Here is a 24,548-nt window from a genome sequence, read left to right as displayed (position 1 = left end):
AAATGTCTGCAACATTGAAGGTTCCTCAAGAACACAGTGGCCTTCATCATTCTTAAATGGAAGAAGTTTCAAACCACCAAGACTTTTCCTAGAGCTGGCCGCCTGGCAAAAATGAGCAAACGGGGGAGAAGGGCCTTGATCAGGGAGGTGACCATGAACGCGCTGGTCACTCTGACAGAGCTCCAGAGTTTCTCTGTGGAGATGGGAGAAACTTCCAGAAGTACAAACATGTCTGCCACACTCCACCAATCAGACCTTTATGGTAGAGAGGCCAGACGGAAGCCACTCCTCAGTAAAAGGCACCTAAAGACTCTCGGACCATGAAAAACAATATCTGGTCTGATGAAAACAAGATTGAACTCTGGTCTAAATGCCAAACTTTACGTCTGTAAGAAACTTGGCACCATCCCTCCGGTGAAGCATGGTGGTGGCAGCTTCATGCTGTTTTTCAGCAGCAGGAACTGGGAGACTAGTCAGGATCGAGGGAAAGATGAGCGAAGCAACGTACAGAGATCCTTGATAAACACCAGCTCCAGAGCCCTCAGGACCTCGGACTGGGGCGTAGGTTCACCTTCCAGTACAACGACCCTAAGAACACAGCCAAGTCAACGTCAGAGTGGCTTCGGCATAAGTCTCTGAATGTTCTTGAGTGGCCCAGCCAGAGCCCGGACTTGAACTCGATCGAGAGACCTGAGAATAGCTGTGCAGCGACGCTCCCCATCCAACCTGACAGAGCTTGAGAAGAATGGGAGAAACTACCCAAATACAGGTGTGCCAAGCTCGTAGCGTCATACCCAGGAAGACTCCAGGCTGTAATCACTGCCAAAGGTGCTTCAACAAAGTACTGAGTAAAGGGTCTGAATACTTATGTTAATGTTTTTTATTTTTTACAAATTTGCACAAATTTAAACAGTTTTTGCTTTGTCATGTGGTATTGTGTGTAGATTGAGTGGGAAACTATTTTAATACATTTTAGAGTAAGACTGTAACGTAACAAAGTTAATGGTTTTGAATGCTTTCCGAATACACTGTGTATACTGTATTCTAGTCCAGGCTCATCCTATTTAACTACTCCTGTACACACCTTTTTCTATTAATTTACTTTCCATGCTGTCTTTACAAACAATCATATATTATGTATGTATGTGTGTGTGTGTTCTGGACTCTGACATTGCTCAATCTGATATTTCTTTATTTTAAAGTAAGGGATTTATACGTGTTCAGTATTACTGCACTGTTGAAGTTAGAAATATAAGCATTTCGCTGCACTTGCAATAACATTGCAAAATATGTGTGCGACCAATACATTTTGATTTCAATCATCACTGCTGGAACAATGTGGCAGTGTGGCGATAATTAGGGCCCTCACAGAATCCAGGCATTAAAACAAAATTCATTGATATGACATTTTTTATTGGCCTTAAAGGAAAGACCCGCCCAAAAACATTGTTTTGGTATTTGTGTCATTAGTCCATTGTTGACATGGTCCCAAAATGTTTTGCTTGTTGGAAATCAAAAAATGCATCATAAGGCGGTGATTTCTGTATTTTGAAAGTTAAATACTTTTGTATATATCATGTAGTGGATTCGTTGCTGACAGGTATGTAAAATCGAGCACACGGCCATGCAATCTCCATAGACAAACATTGGCAGTAGAATGGCCTTACTGAAGAACTCATAGGATTCCACCTTTCCAACAAGTCAGTTCGTCAAATTTCTGTCCTGCTAGAGCTTCCCCGGTCAACTGTAAGTGCTGTTATTGTGAAGGGGAAACGTGTAGGAGCAACAACTGCTCAGCTGAGAAGTGGTACGCCACAAAAGCTCACAGAATGGGACTGTAGCTCGTAAAAAATCGTCTGTCCTCGGTTGCAACACTCACTACCGAGTTCCAAAATGACTCTGGAAGCAATGTCAGCACAATAACTGTTTGTCGGGAGCTTTATGAAATGGGTTTCCATGGCCGAGCAGCTGCATACATGCCTAAGATCATCATGAGCAATGCTAAGAATCGGCTGGAGTGGTGTAAAGCTTGCTGCCATTGGACTCTGGAGCAGTGGAAACGCGTTCTCTGGAGTGATGAATCACGCTTCACCATCTGACAGTCTTGACAGACAAATCTGGGTTTGTCTGATGCCAGGAGAATGCTACCTGCCCCAATAAATTGTGCCAACTGTAAAGTTCGGTGGGAGGAGGAATACTAGTCTGGGGCGGTTTTTCATGGTTCGGGCCATGCCCCTTAGTTCCAGTGAAGGGAAATCTTAACGCTACAGCATACAATGACATTCTAATCTAGACGATTCTGTGCTTCCAACTTTGTGGCAACTGTTTCGGGAAGGACCTTTTCCTGTTTCAGCATGACAATGCCCCCGTGCACAAAGCGAGGTCAATACAGAAATGCTTTGTCAATCAGTGTGGAAGAACTTGACTGGCCTGCACAGAGCCCTGACCTCAACCCCCATCTAACACCTTTGGGATGAATGCTGACAGACCTAATCGTTCAACGTTTGTGCCCGACCTCCCTAATGCACCTGTGACTGAATGGAAGCAAGTCCCTGCAGCAATGTTCCAACATGTAGTGGAAAGCCTTCCCAGATGAGTGGAGGCTGTTTTATAGCAGCAAACGGGGAACCAACTCCATTTTAATGCCCATGATTTTGGAATGAGATGTTTGACGAGCAGGTGTTCACATACGCTACATGACCAAAGTTTTAACATTACTGACAAACAAAACATTTTCGGACTATATCAGCAATGAACTAATTAAACAAGTACCAGAATATGGGTGGAGTTTTCCTTTTTAATAGGGAATCAACTAAATGTATTTAAAATGTATTAATTTGCCCAAGTTTATCATAAGACATGAACAGAATGTATCAGTGATTTGTACTTCCTGTAACTTTTTGAAAAGGCGACGAGACTGCCCATGTCTTTTGTGCGTGTGCCTAAAATTTGTGTAGCCGTTAGCGATGGTGCTAATGAAAACAGTCTTCTTGCTTTCCCAAAGACCTTTTCAATTAAATGTTAACTACAAAGTTGCCTATGCTTGCCTGGCACAATTTTATGATTATTTTCATCAATCCGGTGGGTATTTGTTTAGCAAATTCTACTGTCATGTGGACTACAAGTACTGCTAAACAGCAGCCTCTTGCTAGGTGTGAATTAAAGGGGAACTACACCCAAATATCAACACTTCTCAGATTTCTTCCAGGCCTCAAAAGCGGTCTACTGATGTGGTTTAAGTATTGTTGTGCACTTGGAACATCCATTTTTGTTTTTCTATAAAATAAATTAAAGTGGGATTTTGAGAGCGAAAACCTAAAACAAATGGTTAAATGGAAGCCCACACAACCTTATTTTTCAAGATAATGTGCTTTTCTTCTGTTTTAACTTGAGCTGACAGCCTAGGAGCGATTTTTGCATACATTTTCAATGCCTCGATAAAATATAGTATGAAGAGGGCCATGAAGACTAGACTAGGCTCTCGAGTGGTGCAGCGGTCTAATGCACTGCATCTCGGTGCTAGAAGCATCACTACAGACCCTGGTTTGATCCCGGGCTGTATCACAACTGGCCGTGATCGGAAGTCCCATAGGGTGGCGCACAATTCGCCCAGCGTCGTCCGGGTTAGGGGAGGGTTTGGCTGGGGTAGGCCGTCATTATACAATAACTGACTCGCCTAGTTAAATAAATAAAAATAGGCCACCACCTTCTGCTACTCTATATACTTGTGGAAAACACTGAGAATTCAAAGATGACTGCAATGTACACTAATGCTGAAAATATTAACATAAACATTAGTCAAACTTGACCCCAGAATTTGTATATAAACTCAAAACAATAAGTAATGACTTTACGAAGGATTACCTGCTGCATTCAAACATAACCAACCTACAGCACTAGACAACTTGTCTTGCGTCATCTGTTATCACTTGGTATTAAGGGATAAACATGGTAATGCTTTCACTGATTGTATATAAAGGAAGATTGTTCCTAAATGATAGTGCTTGCTTTGTTATCCAACTGATCTTGTCCTTTGCCATCCTGTGAACACCGTTCATTGCTGCTCGCAACTAGATTTAAATATGTATTCTGTAGTTCATGCCGGTATTGCAGGTGTGCATTGAAAGTGATTTGTTTGCTTGTGTGTTTCAGTTGATTCCCAGTACGATGAAGCTGGTTGGTGAAGGGTCTGAGTTTTTCTTCTATTATACCCTGCTGGGTAATGACATCACCAGTGAACCTTTCCAAAACCTGATTAGCCCCAGCTTTGAGCCAGAGAGGGCCTCGGTCCGAATCCGCAGCAGTGATCCGGTTCTACTGGCCTTTCTCAGCCTGCAGCCCAGTCTTCAGGTGCTGTGCTATCTGTCATGCTCTCACGTGCTAACGCGACGCAAATAGTTGCTTTGCTGGAGTGTCAACAAAGTCTGGTGTCATTATCATTTGATTTTTAATCAGATTATAACATGACTCCCATAAAATGGTGACAGAAATATTGCAAAAAAGTTTCCTTCTTGCCATCAATGGAATCCGTTACACTAGTGTTTCATAATCGTCTCTGTGTATGTTTTGTCACAGGTCCACCTCTGCTGTGGGAACCACTCCCTTGGCAGCACAGAGGTCTCCCTGGCTGGCCTGGCTAAGAGCAGTGTGGACCTGGAGAAGCAGGTGGCCACAGTGGAGGGGGCCTTCATCCTCCAGCCTCCTAACCGAGCCAAGCAAAGCTTGCCTCCTGTCCCCATGGATCTGCAGCCCACTGTGGGGGTGTCCGTCACACTCAGGAGAGAGGCTCTCACTACACCGGTAAAGAAAGGGCCTACCTGACACATTGAGCTAATCACGGTTACTAACCTACTGATCTGATGTAATAGAATGTTTAATACCCTACTGCTGTAGGGCTCATTTACTTGATTACTGTCTCTGATGTTGGTCGTCTCGATTTTGCATCATTGCAAATGACAGGAGGAACACTTTGACAGAGGTGGTTTCTCTCTGCGTGTTGGTAGGTGGGAGCTAATGCAGAGGGAGGAGATGGTCCTCTGATTCCACTGAAGACCGGGACTGTGGAGCACGTCCTCCCTCCATCTCCCCCTGCTGAAAAGTGGCCCCGAACTCCCTCACCTGGCATAAAGTCCACCATTAAGTCTCCCACATCCCTAGCTGAGTCCCCTCCCAACGCCCTCACAGAAAGCGAGGCTAACAGCCTGCAGGTAGACGCTGCCTTGCAGGCTCAACCTCTCCCAACTGGTAGGTGTTTGTTTGAGTGGGCTCATTCACATTCATTTGGACATTTTAGACCATTCCATTGGTCCTAAAGGGAAATCTCTGTGAGATGCAACACAAATGTGCCCCGTCTCAAGGGTTTGGCAGTAAAACCTGACCGCTTTAGTTCCACTTTTGGGGAACAACACAGGCACACCCACCACACTTCCTCTAAAGGCTTTCGCACAGCATTTTTCTTAGCCCTCGGTTAAGCCAAAGAATTAGTCCATTTGAAAAGCTGCCGTAGCCTCTGAACAAGAAAACCAGGATGAAAAGCACTAACATGCCTGTGGTTGTTTCTGTCTGACTCGGGCCTCCAGGTTCGGTCCTTGCCCCGTGCCAGGTGGAGGGCGAGCCTGAAGGAGGCCTGTCCTCGGTCAGCGTCTCTGCACCAAAGATAGCCATCCCCTCCTCGGCACATCACTACTGTTTCTCCATGGACCTGCGCAGCGTCCGCAACCTAAACCTGGGCTTCCCCGTCAGCTGCACACTCCGGTAGAGTGATCATCACAGTTTTTGCTCTGTACTGAAAGTGCTCTATCCTGAAAAATTGACTGCTGAAATGCACAATTATCTAGGATTGTATTAACAGTGGACTAATGAAAAAAAATACTTGAAGATATTTGTGTAGTATTTCTTTAACAAGCCTTTGGTTTAGTCCAGTTATTCCTATTTTCACAACTGGAATTATGGGCACAGTAGCTGGCGGTGGTGCGAGTGAGCTGGGTTTTGATGAATTAACAAGTTGTGGGTATGTCGAGGCTTGGCCCCTCACTAGCCAATCCGAACGTGCTCAATGGCGTAATACAGTTCTTTCAGAAAGTATTCACATCCCTTGACCTTTTCCACATTTTGTTATGTTACAGCCTGAATTTAAAATCGATTAAATTTATATTTTTGTCACTGGTCTACATTGAATGCCCCATAATGACAAAAGTGGAATTGTTTTTAGAAATTCATATATATATTAATATATATTTTTTTTTTTACAAATGAAAAGCTGTAATGTCTTCAGTCAATTATTCAACCCCTTTGTTATGGCAAGCCTAAATAAGTTCAGGAGTAAACATTTGCTTAGCAAGTCACATAACAAGGTGCATGGATTGACTCTTTGTACAATAGTAGTGTTTAACATTATTTTTGAATGACTACCTCATCTCTGTACCCCACACATACAATTATATGTAAGGTCCCTCAGTCAAGCAGTGAATTTCTAACACAGATTCAACCACAAAGATCAGGGAGGTTTTCCAATGCCTCAAAGAAGGGCACTTATTGGTAAAAAAAAAAAAAAAAAAAAAAAAAAAAAAGCAGACATTTAAATATCCCTTTGAGCATGGTGAAGTTATTAATTACACGTTGGATGGTGTATCAATTCAAAGTCACTACAAAGATTCAGGCGTCCTTTCTAACTTAGTTGCCGGAGAGGAAGGAAACCGCTCAGTGATTTCACTATGATGCCAATTGTGTCATTAGAACAGTTAGAGTTTAATGGATGAGTTAGGGTTATAGAACATTGTAGTTACTTCACAATACTTACCTAATTGACAGAGTGAAAATAAGGAAGCCTGTACAGAATAAAATATTCTAAAATGAACACTAAGCCACTAAAGTAATACTGCAAAAATGGTGGCAAAGCAATTAACTTTTTGTCCTGAATACAAAGTGTTATGTTTGGGGCAAATCCAATACAAGCATAGTGGTGGCTGCTTCAAAAAACAATAATGGCGCTAAGCACAGGCAAAATCCTTGAGGAAAACCTGGTTGTTTGCTTTCCATTGGCACTGGGAGATTAGCAGGACAATAACCTAAGACACAAGGCCAAAAAAACACTGGAGTTGCTTACCAAGAAGACAGTGAATGTTAGTTTTGACTTAAATCTACTTGAAAATATATGGCCAGACCTGAAAATGTTTGTCTAGCAATGATCAACCACCAATTTGACAGAGCTTGAAGAATTTTGAAAACAATAATGGGCAAATGTTGCACAATCCAGGTGTGGAAAGTCCTTAGAAATGTACCCAGAAAGACTCGCAGCTGTAATCGCTGCCAAAGTGCTTCTACAAAATATTGACTCGGGTGTGAATACTTCTGTAAATGAGATATTTCTGTATTTAATTTTCAATAAATTGGCAAACATTTCGAAAAACATGTTTTCGCTTTGTCATTATGGGGTATTGTGTGTAGATGGACCCCTCCCTCACCTATTTAAACAATTTTGAATTCAGGCTGTAACACAACAAAATGTGGAATAAGTCAAGGGGTATGAATACTTTCTGAAGGCACTGTATAGCCAAGATGCATGATTGGTGAATGGCAAAGATTGACTTGATTCAGTCAGTTCGTCACCTTTTATAAACTAGTCAACACTTGCTGTTCAGTTGTCAAGCAAAGCACAGCAAATAGCCTATGCACCACGACTCTGCGTGGCTACGTGGATTTTGACTCATCGTTACCACAAATACTCTCCCTGTAATGAAAAAACGATTTCGACCAACCACAGCACATACAAATTGTCCTGGGAGGCGGGACAGACGGCAGACTGCATTTCCCTGTCGTCATTCGCTTTGTGACTGACATGCGAATGCCTATCTTATCAATAGATCACTAGAAGATGCACATAATTCATTCTAGTGTGAGAGGGCTCGACGGATTAGTGAATTGAAACTTTTTTAAATTAAAAGTAGCCTGGTTAATTTGAAGTGGGGAAAAATAGCAGGTGGAAAATGTGTCTGTAACCAGCTGATTTAGCCGACGGCTGGCGCTAATGGAAAACACTGCCATATTAAAAATCTGATCTATTAAATTCTCCATGTGGTCTATATTATAGGGAACTTCATTTAAAGCTGCAGTATTTAACTTTTTGGGCAACTCTGCCAAAATTAACATAGACAGTTATAGATCTGTCATTCTCTCTGAAAGCAAGTCTAAGAAGTGGTAGATCTGTTCTATGTGTGCTCTTTCTGTGCTTCCCGTTCTGAAGTTTAGTTTTTCCTTTTACTTTCGGTTTTGTACACCAGCTGAAAACACAATATTTTCGGTTATTGATAAGATAGTTCACAGCATTTTAGATGGTCAAATTATTATCTACACTTGCTTGCTTTGTCACATAAACTGAAATTAGGCATGCTATTAGAATTTTAGCAACCAGGAAATGGCGGAGTGATTTCTGCAAATTGCACCTTTTTTTAAATATTACAGGCTTTTAAAATTCTGTATTGTTACACAATTTCTACTTCAAATATCAAAAGGCACTTTTTTTCGTGGAAAGACCCAAGTATTTTCTCTCGTTCCAGGTATGCGTACCAGTTTTTCGGGAGTGCCGCCCCCATCATGACCAACCCCCCAGTGGAGGTGAAGAGGAACATGGAGGTGTTCCTGCCCCAGTCGTACTGTGCCTTTGACTTTGCCGCTCTACCTCACCAAGTCCAGGACACCTTCCTCAGGTGTCTTGTCACATTCTAGAGGAATACGTGAAGCATGCACTTTTAGGGGCTTGTTGTGCCTACTTGTTTCATTTGTGCCAAAGGGGTGTTTTTGACCTAGCACAAAAAAATTCAGAATCTAATCAATTGCTTGATTAGTTGGTTAGTTGAATCAAGTGTTTTAGTGTTAGGGCAAAATCTAAAATGTGCACTCCTTAGGGTCCCCAGGACCAGGGGCCTCATTTATCAAAGGTGCGTACGTACAGAAACACACTAAACCTTGCGTACTCCAGTTTCCACAAAGGTTGGTATTTATACATTTTGAACTTGAAGAAAGTGTGCGTATCTCCATGTACAGCTCAGGCCTGTTAGTGGTTGATCAATTGTATTGCAAGCAAATATTATTTTGGGGGTAATGTAAGTGTTTGATGCCTTTGAATTATAATGATGTTAACTGATGCATTTGCCTTTGGTAAGGAGATTGCATAGCAGCATGTATTCTAATATGTTTATTTTACTTGTATTATCTAGGCCTAAATCATAATCATATTGCAGGACTGGTTTATTCCCGCTACACAACAAATATTAGGCTACAATTTAGCCATCGCTCATTCAATAGCCGAGCATGCTACCATTTAGCCATCGCTCATTCAATACCCAAGCATGCTACCATTTAGAAATAAAAGTAATAAATAATTCAACCGAATCAGTAAAATAACAATGGCGAGGCTATATACAGGGGTTACCGGTACAGAATCAATGTGTGGGGGCACCGGTTACTCGAGGTAATTGAGGTAATATGTACATGTAGGTAAAATTATTGAAGTGACTGCATAGATAATAACAGAGTAGCAGCAGCGTAAAAGAGGGGTCTGGGTAGCCCTTTTGATTAGCTGGAGTCTTATGGCTTGGTGGTAGAAGCTGGTAAGCCTTTTGGACCTAGACTTGACGCTCCGGTACCGCTTGCCGTGCGGTAGCAGTGAGAACAGTCTATGACTAGGGTGGCTGGAGTCTTTGACAATTTTTAGGGCCTTCCTCTGACACCGCCTGGTATAGAGGTCCTGGATGGCAGGAAGCTTGGCCCCAGTGCTGTACTGGGCCGTACACACTACCCTCTGCAGTGCCTTGAGGTCAGAGGCCGAGCAGTTGCCATACCAGGCAGTGATGCAACCAGTCAGGATGCTCTCGATGGTGCAGCTGTAGAACCTTTTGAGGATCTGAGGGCCCATGACAAATCTTCTCAGTCTCCTGAGGGGGAATAGGTTTTGTCGTGCCCTCTTCACGACTGTCTTAGTGTGTTTTGTCCATGATAGTTCCACTGCAGCCCCGTCGATGAGAATGGTGGCATGCTCGGTCCAACTTTTTCTGTAGTTCACAATCATCTCCTTTGTCTTGATCACGTTGAGGGAGAGGTTGTTGTCCTGGCACCACACGGCCAGGTCTCTGACCTCCTCCCTATAGGCTGTCTCATCGTTGGTGTCATCGGCAAACTTGATGACGGTGTTGGATTTGTGCCTGGCCATGCATTCATGAGTGACCAGGGAGTACAGGAGGGGACTGAGCACGCACCCCTGAGGGTCCCCCGTGTTGAGGATCAGCGTGGTGGATATGTTGTTACCTATCCTTACCACTTAGGGGCAGACCATCAGGAAGTCCAGGATCCAGTTGCAGAGGGAGGTGTTTAGTCTCAGGGTCCTTAGGTTAGTGATGAGCTTTGGGCACTACGGTGTTGAACGCCAAGCTGTAGTCAATGAATAGCATTTTCACATTGGTGTTCCTTTTGTCCAGGTGGGAAAGGGTCGTGTGGAGTGCAATAGAGATAGCATCATCTGTGGATCTGTTGGGGCGGTATGCAAATTGGAGTGGGTCTAGGGTTTCTGGGATAATGGTGTTGTGAGCCATGACCAGCCTTTCAAAGCACTTCATGTTTACAGATGTGAGTGCTACAGGTCGGTAGTCATTTAGGCAGTTTACCTTAGTGTTCTTGGGTACAGAGAGTATGGTGGTCTGCTTGAAACATGTTGGTATTACAGACTCGGTCAGGGACAGTTTGAAAATGTCAGTGAAGACATTTGCCAGTTGGTCAGCGCTTGTTGGGTGTACACGTCCTAGTAATCCGTCTGGCCTTGTGAATGTTGACCTGTTTAAAGGTCTTACTCACATCGGCTACGGAGAGCGTGAGCACTCAGTCATCCGGAACAGCTGATGGTGTCATGCATGCTTCAATGTTACTTGCCTTGAAACAAGCATAGAAGTAATATAGCTCGTCTGGTAGACTCGTGTCAATGGGCAGGTCGCAAGCCCTGCCACATCTGACGAGCGACCATTTTTCCATCGCTCATTCAATATCCAAGCATGCTGGAAAGTAAATAGACTGCTAACCTTTTTTACGTTATGGGTAGGCTACAGTATTGATGTTTGTTAGGAGCGTGACATCAGCCTATACCAAGACAGGAGATAAACATAATCATCTATTGATGATCATAATATCGTCTCAGTCAAAAGGCTATAACCTATTATTGAACATGCAACTGCTCTAATGAAGCAGCTAATAAAGAGCAATTAGCTGGAAAACACTATTGTAAACAGCACACCTAATGCGAACAGTTCCATATGTGTCAGAGATGAAAATCTCAAACTTAGAGGTAATCTAATAGCAACAAAATGGGTTGCTAATATAATTAGGATTGTGCTTTTGGCTACTGGACAATGAAAGCAAGTTGATATGAAAACTAATAGAACAAGAGAGAAATGCTGGTTAATGAAAAGGAAGTTTTTATCAAATAATTGCCTCCACATTTCTATGGTTGGATTTTGGCTAGGCTACTTTGAAGCAAGTTAAGAGATTCGTCATTAAGATAAATAAGATACACTTTATGAAGAAAAGTATGTGGACACCTGCTTGTCAAACATCTGATTTCAAAATCATGGGCATTAATATGGAGTTGGTACCCCCTTTGCTATTACAGTCTCCAATCATCTGGGAAGGCTTTTCACTACATGTTGGAATATTGCTGTGGGGACTTGCTCCATTCAGCCACAAGCGCATTCGTGAGCTCAGGCACTGATGTTGGGTGATTAGGCCTGGCTCGCAGTCGGCGTTCCAATTCATCCCAAAGGTATTAGATGGGGGTTGAGGTCAGGGCTCTGTGCAGGCCAGTCAAGTTCTTCCACACTGATCTCAACAAACCATTTTTGCATGGACCTCACTTAGTGCACGGGGGCATTGTCATACTGAAACAGGAAAGGGCCTTCCCTAAACTGTTGCCACACATTTGGAAGCACAGAATAATTTAGAATGTCATTGTATGCGGTAGGGTTAATATTTCTCTTCACTGGAACTAAGAGGCCTAGCCCGAACCATGGAAAAACAACCCCAGACCATTATTCCTCCTCCACTGAACTTTACAGTTGCCACTATTTATTGGGGCAGATAGCGTTCTTCTGGCATCCGCCAAACCCAGATTTGTCCGTTAGACTACCAGATGGTGAAGCGTGATTCATCACTCCAGAGAATGCGTTTCCACTGCTCCAGAGTCCAATAGCGGCGAGCTTTACACTCCAGCCGACGCTTGGCATTGTTCATAGTGATCTTAAGCTTGTGTGCGGCTGCTCGGGCCATGGAAACCCATTTCACGAAGCTCTCGACGAACAGTTCTTGTGCTGACGTTGCTTCCAGAGGCAGTTTGAAACTCGGTAATAAGTGTTGCAACCGAGGACAGACGATTTTTACGAGCTACAGTACTCGGCGTCCCTTTCTGTGAGCTTGTGTGGCGTACCACTTCTCAGCTGAGCAGTTGTTGCTCTTGTGGCTGAAATTGCAGAATTCACCATTTTGAAGGGGTGTTCACATACAAAAAGTATGTATAGTGTACATGACGACTAACGAAAATACACGAGCCAATTGAATTCCACTAAATAATGCAAATTAACCTATAGACCGATAAGCATGACCGGTCAAATAAATGTTCTGCTTTGACAGCTAACTGATTAATGGTTAACCGTTAACATCCCTAGTTCGAATAGACAATCAATCACTTGTTTTTAACAGTCACTGCAAAATGTTTAAACATTCCGATCAAATTTGCCATTTCGAAACTGTAATGGCCCAAGTTCTAACATTTCCAAATCATACAGCATTTTTGCTACAAAAGGTGAATAGTGGGTGTATTCCAGGTGGGGTTGCTTGTTCACAAGCACACGTGTATATTATGGCTCTAATTTATAATTGAAAACATGCCTATATGTTGCCTGCGATAGTTTCATGAATCCAAATCATTTGCTGCGCACCCAAATCCTAGAATCTACACCTACACCAGATTTTTTTAAATTAAATTTAGTATGCACGGTTGATAAATGAGGCCCCAGGATTGGGAAACACTGGCTAGTTGATGGTTGTCTACTTGTTTCATTTTGGTTGTGTACAGATAAACAACTCAAAGTTTATTTTGATTTACAGTGCCTTCGGAAAGTACTCAGACCTCTTAACTTTTTCTGCAGTTTGTTATATTACAGCCTTATTCTAAAATTTATTAAATTAAATTAAAAATAAGCAGCAATATACACACAATACCCCATAATGACAAAGCGAAAACAGGTTTTTTGCAATTTTTGCAATTCCAAATTAAAAAACTGATATCTTTATGTAAATAAGTATTCAGACCCTTTGCTATGAGACTCGAACTTGAGCTCAGGTGCATTCTGTTTCCATTGATCCTTGATGTTTTTATACCTGTGGTAAATTCAATTGATTGGACATGATTTGGAAAGAGGCACACCTCTTTTTATATATAAGGTCCCACAGTTGACAGTGCATGTCAGAGCAAAAACCAAGCCATGAGGTCGAAGGAATTGTCCGTAGAGCTCCGAGACAGGATTGTGTTGAGGCACAGATCTGGGGAAGGGCACCAAAACATTTCTGCAGTGTTGAAGGTCTCCAAGAACACCGTGGCCTCCATCATTCTTAAATGGAATAAGTTTGGAACCACAAGACTTCCTAGAGCTGGCCGCCCGGCCAAACTGAGCAATCGGGGGAGAAGAGCCTTCAGGGAGGTGACCAAGAACCCAATGGTCACTCTGACAGAGCTTTAGAGTCTCAGACCATGAGAAACAAGATTCTCTGGTGTGATGACCTGAATGCCAAGTGTCACGTCTGGAGGAAACCTGGCACCATCCCTACGGTGAAGCATTATGGTGGCAGCATCATGCTGTGGGGATGTTCTTCAGCGGCAGGGACTGGGCGACTAGTCCGGATCATGGCAAAGATGAACAGAGGAAAGTACAGAGAGATCCTTGATGAAAACCTGTTTCAGAGCGCTCAGGACCTCCGACTGAGGCTAAGTTTAACCTTCCAGCAGGACAACGACCCTCAGCACACAGCCAAGACAACGCAGGAGTGGCTTCGGGACTAGTCTCTGAATGTCCTTGAGTGGCCTTGCCAGAGCCCGGACTTGAACCCGATCGAACATCACTGGAGAGACCTGAAAATACCTGTGCAGCAACACTCCACAACCAACCTGACAGAGCAGGAGAGGATCTGCAGTGAAGAATGGGATAAACTCCCCAAATACAGGTGTGCCAAGGTTGTAGCTTTATATCCAAGAAGACTTGATGCTGTAATCGCCTCCAAAGGTGCTTCAACAAAGTACTGACTAAAGGGTCTGAATACTTATGTAAATGTTTTTTTTTTTTTTTTTTTATATATATATGTTTTTTAATGTTTATTAAATTTGCAAAAATGTATTCAAACCGGTTTTTGCTTTGTCATTGAGGTATTGTTTGTAGGTTGGGGGGGGGGGGGGGGGGGGATTTAATACATTTCAGAATAAGGCTGTAACGTAACAAAATGTGGAAAAAGTCAAGAGGTGTGAATCATTTCCCAAGCCACTGTAAATACCCATTAATGTACACCTTTTTAAGAGGGATTTATCTATACAAAATCACATATGACTGAATAATCAGGCCACCATTCTGGTGTGTTCAGACGATCAGGCTATGTATGGCCACAAGGAGAATGGGTGAATTTGCCCCTAATCGCTGATCTTGGGTCAGTTTCCCCCACAAATGGTTGTTAGGATTGTGGGAGGTGAAGCTGATTCTAGATCTGTACCAAGGGCAAACTTCACCCTGGAGCCCACCAGAGATTCTAGTCCCACTGTGCTTGGGCGGCAGGTAGCCTGGCAGGTAGGGGTGTTGGGCCAGTAACCGAAAGGTTGCTGGATCGAATCCCCGAGCTGCCCCTGAGAAAGGCAGTTAACCCACTGTTCCCCGGACGCCGATGACATGGATGTCGATTTAAGGCAGCCCTCTGCACACCTCTGATTCAGAGGGGTTGGGTTAAATGCGGAAGACAGATTTCAGTCGAATGCATTCAGATGTACAACTGACTAGGTATCCCCCTTCCCCTTTCTCTTCTTAATGGATTTTTCTCCTTGGTGTAGGGTGCCCCTAGTGGTGGAGGTGTGGGACAAAAATACCAGCTCCAGAGACATTCTCCTGGGCACGGCCAGCATACAGCTGTCCCACCTCCTGACTGCAGAGAAGAGCCGCTTCCTGGGCCCCATGGGCCAGCAGCACTGGAGGCAGACCTTCTCCGAGAGGATCCCAGTCATAAAGGCCCAAGAGATTTCAGCGGCAGGGACTGGGCATGCTACATTTAGACTCTTGGAAGATATTATCATCAGTAGTAGTCATGTGTGGCTGCAGTTCTATTGTATACTTGCTAGATGGCACCCTTGGCTGCCTCTTGACTGCTTGGTTGAGCTCGTGTTCGTTCGGTGTGAAACAACTTGCGTGTGTGTCTCCTTCCACAGGCCCAGTGAAAAGGTGGCTGAGCTGTGCTACGTCACAACCCTGGAGAACCTTGGTTTAGTCAAGGTCCAAGATATCGTCATGTCTGAGTCCTCCCAGGTACAATGTGGCACATGCTGTATGTTTTGTTGATGCTTTTAGATTTGTGCACCACTAATACTGTAATTCACCGTTTGAGCTGTAGTGAGAGACCAAGTAGAATGACCAGGGCACATTCATAAATCATCTTAGTAGGTGCTGTTCTAGGATCAGGTCTTCCCTGCCCATGTAATCAGATTCATTCTAATTTTAAAAGGCCAAACTCATCCTGGATCAGCACTTCTGCTTTGAGATGCTTTGTGTATACGGGACTGGTCAGGGCCCATATTTATAAAGTGTCTCACAGTAGAAGGGCGGATCCAGGATCTGTTTGGCCTTTTTTAGATCATAGTAAATAACATGAACTTGTATTGTGACAGAATGAGTATCCTGTGGCACAAAAGACGGTGCCAGCTCTGCGACCAGCTCCTCCCAGCAGTGCAGGCGGAGTCCCCACCGAGCCCCGCGAGACGCTGGAGTACAGGGCTGCCCTGGAGCTGGAGATGTGGAAGGAGATGCAGGAGGATCTCTTTGATGACCAGGTGGCTATACTGCAAGTGAATGTGTTATTGTAGCAATTCCATTGATGCCTTTTTGTTTTGGTACAAACGTGTTTGTGTGTGTGTGTGCGCGCGCTCACCGTCCTCAGCTGAAGAAGAAGGAGCTGGGCCACATGCAGGCGCTGGCCGAGGAATGGAAGAAGAGGGATCGGGAGCGCGAGTCTCTGGTCAGAAAAAAGGTGCACTGTAATGTATTATTCTAGGAGTAGGTTGACGTTGCCTCTAGATGCTGATCCTGGGTCAGTTTTGCATTTGTCCCCAGTAATGGTTAAGGTTTTGATTGGGCAAGGGGAAGATGATCCTAGATCTGTACCTAGGGGAAACTTCACTCCGGAGCATTATACTACTTTTCTTATGATCGTTGTGTGACAGATGGCCCTTATGTGATGTGTTCCCAGGAGGTAGAGTACACCATCTTGGAGGAGCAGCTTCAGAAGATTCTGGCTGACCTGGAGAAGAGAGAGAAGCATCTAGGCCATGCAGAAATGGAGGTTGGTTTATTTAATATTTTTAAAATGTAAACATTTCAAGGAGAGCACAGGACGCACAGTGTAATGCACAGTATGTATAGTCTTACAGATGTGAAACTACACAGGCGCTGGGTGCAATTTGACTGCCTGATAGGCACCCTGTAGTCACCTCACTGATGAAGCCGGTATCGCTACACTTTAAATGACTGTATTCTACGTAGTGCAACTACCCCCCCCCCCAAAAAATATCTAATTTTCCATAGTGTTCAACAGAAATCTGTTAATTTATTTTTCCTTTTACAGGAATTTGTCTCCCATTTAAGAGCAGAGTTGAAACGACATTAAACCATCAACATTTACAGACAACATGACATATGATAACGACCACATAAAACAGAGCTCCCCTCTGCCTGGTTCCTCTCGGTTTCTTCCTAGGTTTTGGCCTTTCTAGGGAGTTTTTCCTAGCCACTGTGCTTCTACACCTGCATTGCTTGCTGTTTGGGGTTTTAGGCTGGGTTTCTGTACAGCACTTTGATATATCAGCTGATGTAAGAAGGGCTATATAAATTTGATTTGATTAATTATGTAGAGAAGATAATGGAGCTATATATTTTTAACAATAACCAAAATATAATATAACAGTCCTTGACAATCTAAAATTCCCAAAATGTCATGTGTTGAGCTTGGACCCAGCTCCGCTAGGGGGCGGAAGAGGACCCCTCAGTTGAAAGTTGTCCCCTCAGTTTTAGTTTCATGTCCCTATATACAAATAGCAAAATCTGTATCTCCCCTTTGCTGTGTCAGCAAAATGGACAGAGTACCTATGTGTTGGTGGCCAATGGAAAGCCACTGGGGCAGTTAGGTATGACTCCTTTTGGGTTTCCATAAAAAGCAGGAAAAAACAAGCTTCACTTAGTGGTTGTTCAGGCAATGTCTGAGAATGCGCTGTAGGACTTTTTTATGTCTGTGACTCACTAGTTCTTAAAGAAACCAACAGTGGCTACCCTGTGCACTGGAGAAACCTTGAAAAGGCTAATGGATCAAAGGTGGGCCGGACACCTCGCTACTGTGTCAGTGGTTGTTTAAAGTTGTGACAGCATTGTGAAGTTCCTCTGACATCGAATGCACGGGTTCGTACAACACAGAAGTAAGACTTGAGGCTACAGGGCTGCTGAAGGCGGTGACCGAGCCAGGCTTGAAGTTTGTAGCCACCATGGTGCACAGTATCCTCAGTCTTTTCGCACACTGGCATCAAAGTGGTCCGCAGTGCGTTGGAGTGCATCGAAGCTGAGGTGTGACAGAGTTCGAAGTCATTTGGGCATAGTGCAGTGCTAATGCTGTCATTGGTGAAATGTCAGAACGATTTAGCAAACGTAACAGCCAACTGCTGGAGGACCTTTGTGCCCTTGACCCAGAGAGTCTTTCTAGATGTGAAACCATTTGCCTTTTGTTTACAGTGTTTGTTTGGTGTTAATGTTAGTAGCCTAAATATAGATTGTGTCATTCCTTTATCAATCTGATATTTAGTTTACTAGAGCTACTACTTGGTACTGCTGTTTTGTTATGTTCGCATTTGTTCGCATTAGCAGTTGTCTGTATTCTAAGCCAAACTGGAATTCAGTATTTTTGTTGGCTACTACTTTCAGCATTTAGTTTGCATTATTTTGGTAAGACAGCTGTGTGTATGGCTGCATTCACATAGGCTGTTTGTAATAGGGTAATTTACCTATCTATATTCATTACCAAAACGACCTTGCGCTGTCCATTGTGCTGATACAGCGCAGCGGAGATGGGCTACAGATTTCGTGCCAACCTGTCACTTCTAAAGCTCTCAATGATCTCGGAGTCTCAACATTTGAACATTGTTTATTTTGGTATAGTGTGATATAAGCAGAATTCAATATAAGTCCAATGCAGGAACCCCCCAAAATTGTGCCACCCTCGCTGATTTCAACTGCCCCATTAATCACTTTATCCTGACGCCGAGACTGATGGAGCTCCCATAAGAACATGGTATGAGCCATGGCAAAATGTGTAGCACTGCAAAATAATAATTATACATTATTATATCTGTTTTGTCACATACACCAGACAGGATACGAGCTTTAAAACTCCACATTTTCTCTCAGCCCCATGGAAAAATGTGTATAATTGCATGGAATTAGCTTTTTTCTTTATCTTGTTTTATTTATATATTTTTTTATTGAATTGTTTTGTATTTACATTTTTTTTACCCCTTTTTCTCCCTAATTTCGTGGTATCCAATTTGATAGTTAGTCTTGTTTCATTGCTGCAACTCCCGTACGGACTCGGGAGAGGCGAAGGTCGAGAGCCGTGCGTCCTCTGAAACACAACCAGGGCCGCACTGCTTCTTGACACAATGCCCACATAACCCGGAAGCCAGCCGCCACAATGTGACAGAGGAGAAACGTCCCCCTGGCGACCATGTCAGCGTGCACTGTGCCCGGCCCGCCACAGGAGTCGCTAGTGCGCTATGCGACAAGGACATCCCTGCCGGCCAAACCCTCCCGTTAGACCACTGTGTTACTCGGGAGGTCTGGAATTAAATTTGAAGGGGGGGGCTCTAAAATAGTTGGTTGGAGAGAATGCCATTGGCCACGCCCACTACCCCCCCCCCCCCACCCGTGAACTTTGCCACCGCTGCAAAAAAGAATCCTTGGGAAATACTGCATCAGGATATAAATTATTCACCATAGGTTGAAGGTGATCACTCAGACAGTTGGTTATTTATTGCAGTTTATCTTGCCTTCTAAGGGATTGAATGGACCTAAACCATACCAGGAAAATGGACACCATAACACCACACCATAACAAAACTCTCATTTACTCTTTTTGGGCAGTTTGGCAGTTACCTGTACATCCCAATAATACATTTTACTCTGCATACCTTTAGCGTTACAAGGGTGTGGATCCTTGCTCAAACCTGTATCATTAACCCCATCATCACTGCTTGTGCTTTCAGATGCAGCGCTTGCAGAGGGAGATGCGGGCTGAGCACGAGTTAAGCATGTCCAAGCTGCAGGAGAGCGGCCGGCGGCTCCGCGAGGACTGCGCTCACCAGGTGGATCTGGAGAGGTCAAGGGTCAGGCAGCTGGAGGAGGAGCGTAGCAGGCAGCAACAGCAGGTAGGCGTCAGGGCGCTGGGCTGGGGAAGGAATGCTAGGCTGGCACGCTCAATACCCACCTTGGGAGGAGATGAGGGTCCTGGGGTGACCATTGACCATGAGGTCAATGGGCCATGTCATCCCCCGGTGGACATTGTGAAATGGACAAAAAAAGAGAGAAGAAAGCAGCATTGGGCAGACGAACACCGGGGTTTCGGCCAGGCTTCTGGCCTCTTGCAGTCTCCGAGGATACCATCAATATCTGACCATCCGTGACCATCCAACCCCGATCTGCTGTTTTCTCTCAGGCCTAACACACCCAATGCATTGCATGGTTCTGTAGTAGAACAGACCTGGCCTTTAGCATTTATTAAATACTTAATTTTGTTTCCCCAGTCTCTCAATGACTTACCTGGTTAAATTAAGGCAAAATATGTATATTTATTTTTTATTTATTTCATTACAGAATGAGAGGTGATTGCATGGTCAAGTTCTGGAAAATGTATCTCGTACTCCCCTGTTTGATTTCCATGTGTCACGAATGTGTTCTGCTCAATAGTAGATTTGTCAAAATGATCAAAATAGCAGAAAGAGTTCAGCAGCAGCCATGTGTGTGAACTAATACATAATACACCTTGACGAGCAGGCTAAAGCATGGATTCAAGCTGTGAAATTGGCTCAGTTTTTCTTCATTTTAAAATAGTGAGTTTGATTTAGTCCAGGTATAGTCCTTAGTGCTTTTTCAATGTTAAGGAGAGAAACCAGCCCCCCTGCTTTGCTCATGTAGGCCTAACTATGGTATGTAGGCTACAGTATGCAATGAGATGTCGGTTCTTTTCAGTCCCACTCCACCCCCCCCAGTATGCTCTGGATATTTTACAGTGAAGAAGAAAATGTGCATTATTTTCGCTAGAATCTCTCCCCTGTCCTCCTCACAGACAAACTCACTTACTGAAATAGTTGTCCGCCGTCTCATTTTCCCAGAAAATATCTGGACTCTCCGGCCATAACAAATCAAGCAAAGTAGGTTTCTGACAAGCGGAAAGAAGGCAGTGCTGTGAAATCTGCTAGCCAGTCTGCCACGCTGCTCTATATCTTGTCTCCCCATGTCAGGAATGTGTAAACATACATTTGTCGTCCTCTGTCGGCACACACCAGAGCCCGTTTATCAGGCCTGGATCCATCCACCCTGCCTTCCAGCACAGAATACCAGGCATTGTGTGTGGGGTTTGTTGCTCTGCTGCCTGCCTTGTCTAAAAGACCGACAGGATAACATTGAGAACCGCACAATCTCAATTACTCTGGGGATTTAGATGTCAACAAACACCAGCTAGGCTCCTATGATTTTGAGGGATCTGGCATTTGTTTATTAGTCAGTTGGAAGCATTGCATAGGACTCAAGGCCATCAATGAAAGTTGTTACAGTATAATGTATTGTTCTCGTTTGTGGGTCGCGCTCCGAGCCAAGTCATGAGCTACTCTCTCCTGTTCTCCATTTAGTCAGAGCAGTTGTAAGGTTGTTAAAATGTAACACTGGCAGTTAAGCCTTTGGGTGACATTTATTTCTATGCCAAAAAATAACAATCATTATCTGTGTCATTAAATGTGAAACTTTTCAACAATTTGTGCGGTGATAATTTAACGAGTTTAGTAAACTGAGCAATACATAAATAGTCTCTTTATAACACACATTGTTGAAGAGTTTTAAATTAAATCACATTGCGAGATTGAGGTTTGTGGTAAGTTTTGCACTTTGCGCTATAAAAATGTTGCCCTATATGTGTAACACATTACATAATTGGTAGTGATGAGAAATAATCGTTTTCCGTTTCGCTCCTCATAGTAAGTTCTTCTGTTGTAGATGCTGGATGCAGAGAACAAATACAAGCTGTTGGAGAAGGAATACCAGCAGTTTCGGGAGCAGCAGAGCATTCGCCCTGAGATCAGACTACAGTCTGAGATCAACCTGTTAAGTCTGGAGAAGGTGAGCACATCAACTTCTAACTATACTGCTTACATAACCCCAGTTCTCTGATATTATGAGTGACGTATTTCAGTGGGATTTCATTCTGAAAGTCCCATAACTCGAAGAAACCAATCACAAGCGTCTGTTGAAGACAGACCTGAAGAGCAGCGACTATGGTGCGCCCTCACCCTGTATGAAGACGCCACTCTCCTGCTCACTGCCACATTTTTTCAAACATGCTTCTCTTCCTCGTCTTGCGAGCAGGGAAGTGCGGTGAAATATTTCACTCATAATATCAGAGAACTGGGGTTATGTAAATAACCTTGTTCTCTTTCAATTACCCGTTCCGTATTTCACGGTGGGATATGGTAAACTCCGTATCGCAACATGCTCTCCAAAAGCCAGGAGGTCCCAACACAGAGACCCTCAAAGGTCCCTAAACTGAGGGTGCACGCTCCGTAAAGGCATGGAAACGAGAAATGGCAAAGAAGACTGGTGTTTTGCGGGTACTATTTAGTGAAGCTGCCAGTTGAGGACTTCGAAGGCGTCTTTTTCTCAAACTAGACACTCTAATGTACTTGTTCTCTTGCTCAGTTGTGCACCGGGGCCCCCCACTCCTCTTTCTATTCTGGTTAGAGCCAGTTTGCGCTGTTCTGTGAAGGGAGTAGTACACAGCGTTGTACGAGCTCTTCAGTTTCTTGGCAATTTCTCACATGGAATAGCCTTCATTTTCAGAACAAGAATAGACTGATGAGTTTCAGAATACATTTTTGAGCCTATTTTGAGCCTGTAATCGAACCCACAAATGCTGATGCCCCAGATACTCAACTAGTCTACAGAAGGCCAGTTTTATTGCTTCTTTAATCCGTATAATCAGTACAACAGTTTTCAGCTGTGCTAACATAATTACAAAATGGTTTTCTAATGATCAATTAGCCTTTTTAAAATGATACCTTTGGATTAACGTGCCATTGGAACACAGGAGTGATGGTTGCTGATAATGGGCCTCTGTATGCCTATGTAGATATTCCATAAAAAATCTGCCGTTTCCAGCTACATTAGTCATTTACAACATTAACCATGTCTACACTGTATTTCTGATCAATTTGACGTTATTTGAATGGACAAAAAAGTAGCTTTTCTTTCAAAAACAAGGACATTTCTAAGTGACCCCAAACCTTTGAACTGTAGAGTACATAGAATGAATAAATACGTCTGCTCATTTTTTGTAATTTTTCAATGGTTGCTTCAGGGCGCTCTACGAGCTGCTCATTGAACATCATTCAGCCCGTAAGTCACAACGTGAGAGTGAGTGGGCATGGTGGTTTGACGGTGAGTATTTTGCCAGCGACACTGTAGTTGAATAAGTAAATAATCAAAAGTGCACTTCACCAAGCAAGCAGTATATGCGAACACTGGACGGTCGCCAAAGTGAACACCTCATCACAATACTCATCCTTGACACAAAATATGCAATCTGCAAAAAAAGCAAGACAGTTGGTGAAGATCTGTCTTTGAGGCCATGTGCTTACATTCATGATGAGATAAGATTGTTTGTTAGCTAGCTAGCTAAATTAGAACCTGTGACTAAAATCAGTGCTGCAAACATTTTCCTGCATGAATGTTTTCAGTCATCAGCGCATGCCATTTGCAGTTGAAATATATACAGTGGGGCAAAAAAGTATTTAGTCAGCCACCAATTGTGCAAGTTCTCCCACTTAAAAAGATGAGAGAGGCCTGTAATTTTCATCATAGGTACACTTCAACTATGACAGACAAAATGAGGGGGAAAAATCCAGAAAATCACATTGTAGGATTTTTTATGAATTTATTTTCAAATTATGGTGGAAAATAAGTGTTTGGTCAATAACAAAAGTTTATCTCAATACTTCGTTATATACCCTTTGTTGGCAATGACAGAGGTCAAACGTTTTCTGTAAGTCTCCAAGGTTTTCACACACACTGTTGCTGGTATTTTGGCTCATTCCTCCATGCAGATCTCCTCTAGAGCAGTGATGTTTTGGGGCTGTTGCCGGGCAACACGGACTTTCAACTCCCTCCAAAGATTTTCTATGGGTTTGAGATCTGGAGACTGGCTAGGCCACTCTAGGACCTTGAAATGCTTCTTACGAAGCCACTCCTTCGTTGCCCGGGCGGTGTGTTTGGGATCATTGTCATGCTGAAAGACCCAGCCACGTTTCATCTTCAATGCCCTTGCTGATGGAAGGAGGTTTTCACTCAAAATCTCATGATACATGGCCCCATTCATTCTTTCCTTTACACGGATCAGTCGTCCTGGTCCCTTTGCAGAAAAACAGCCCCAAAGCATGATGTTTCCACCCCCATGCTTCACAGTAGGTATGGTGTTCTTTGGATGCAACTCAGCATTCTTTGTCCTCCAAACACGACGAGTTGAGTTTTTACCAAAAAGTTATATTTTGGTTTCATCTGACCATATGACGTTCTCCCAATCTTCTTCTGGATCATCCAAATGCTCTCTAGCAAACTTCAGACGGGCCTGGACATGTACTGGCTTAAGCAGGGGGAGACGTCTGGCACTGCAGGATTTGAGTCCCTGGCGGCGTAGTGTGTTCCTGATGGTAGGCTTTGTTACTTTGGTCCCAGCTCTCTGCAGGTCATTCACTAGGTCCCCTATGTGGTTCTGGGATTTTTGCTCACCGTTCTTGTGATCATTTTGACCCCACGGGGTGAGATCTTGCGTGGAGCCCCAGATCGAGGGAGATTATCAGTGGTCTTGTATGTCTTCCATTTCCTAATAATTGCTCCCACAGTTGATTTCTTCAAACCAAGCTGCTTACCTATTGCAGATTCAGTCTTCCCAGCCTGGTGCAGGTC

General features: G+C 43.6%; 1 protein-coding gene across 3 annotated transcripts in view; it reads left to right on the top strand.

The window, feature by feature from the left end:
* Positions 1–24,548, top strand: part of cep120 (centrosomal protein 120) — a 66,450-nt gene that overhangs the window by 17,936 nt on the left and 23,966 nt on the right. For 2 of the 3 annotated variants that reach the window (XM_071400061.1, XM_071400059.1), the window contains 11 exons: positions 4,153–4,350; positions 4,576–4,800; positions 5,004–5,244; positions 5,580–5,754; positions 8,556–8,705; positions 15,125–15,593; positions 15,953–16,114; positions 16,222–16,311; positions 16,531–16,623; positions 19,586–19,747; positions 21,588–21,710. In XM_071400061.1, the coding sequence (XP_071256162.1) occupies positions 4,168–4,350; positions 4,576–4,800; positions 5,004–5,244; positions 5,580–5,754; positions 8,556–8,705; positions 15,125–15,593; positions 15,953–16,114; positions 16,222–16,311; positions 16,531–16,623; positions 19,586–19,747; positions 21,588–21,710 (2,073 nt within the window). In that variant the 5' untranslated portion in view covers positions 4,153–4,167. The remainder of the gene's footprint in view (positions 1–4,152; positions 4,351–4,575; positions 4,801–5,003; positions 5,245–5,579; positions 5,755–8,555; positions 8,706–15,124; positions 15,594–15,952; positions 16,115–16,221; positions 16,312–16,530; positions 16,624–19,585; positions 19,748–21,587; positions 21,711–24,548) is intronic. The other variant, XM_071400060.1, reaches the window with a different exon arrangement.

The sequence above is a fragment of the Salvelinus alpinus genome, chromosome 5 (assembly GCF_045679555.1).
Source record: "Salvelinus alpinus chromosome 5, SLU_Salpinus.1, whole genome shotgun sequence".
In the NCBI taxonomy this organism is placed as follows: Eukaryota; Metazoa; Chordata; class Actinopteri; order Salmoniformes; family Salmonidae; genus Salvelinus; species Salvelinus alpinus.
Note: the sequence above shows the minus strand (reverse complement) of the source record. Positions and strands in the feature narration are given on the sequence as shown.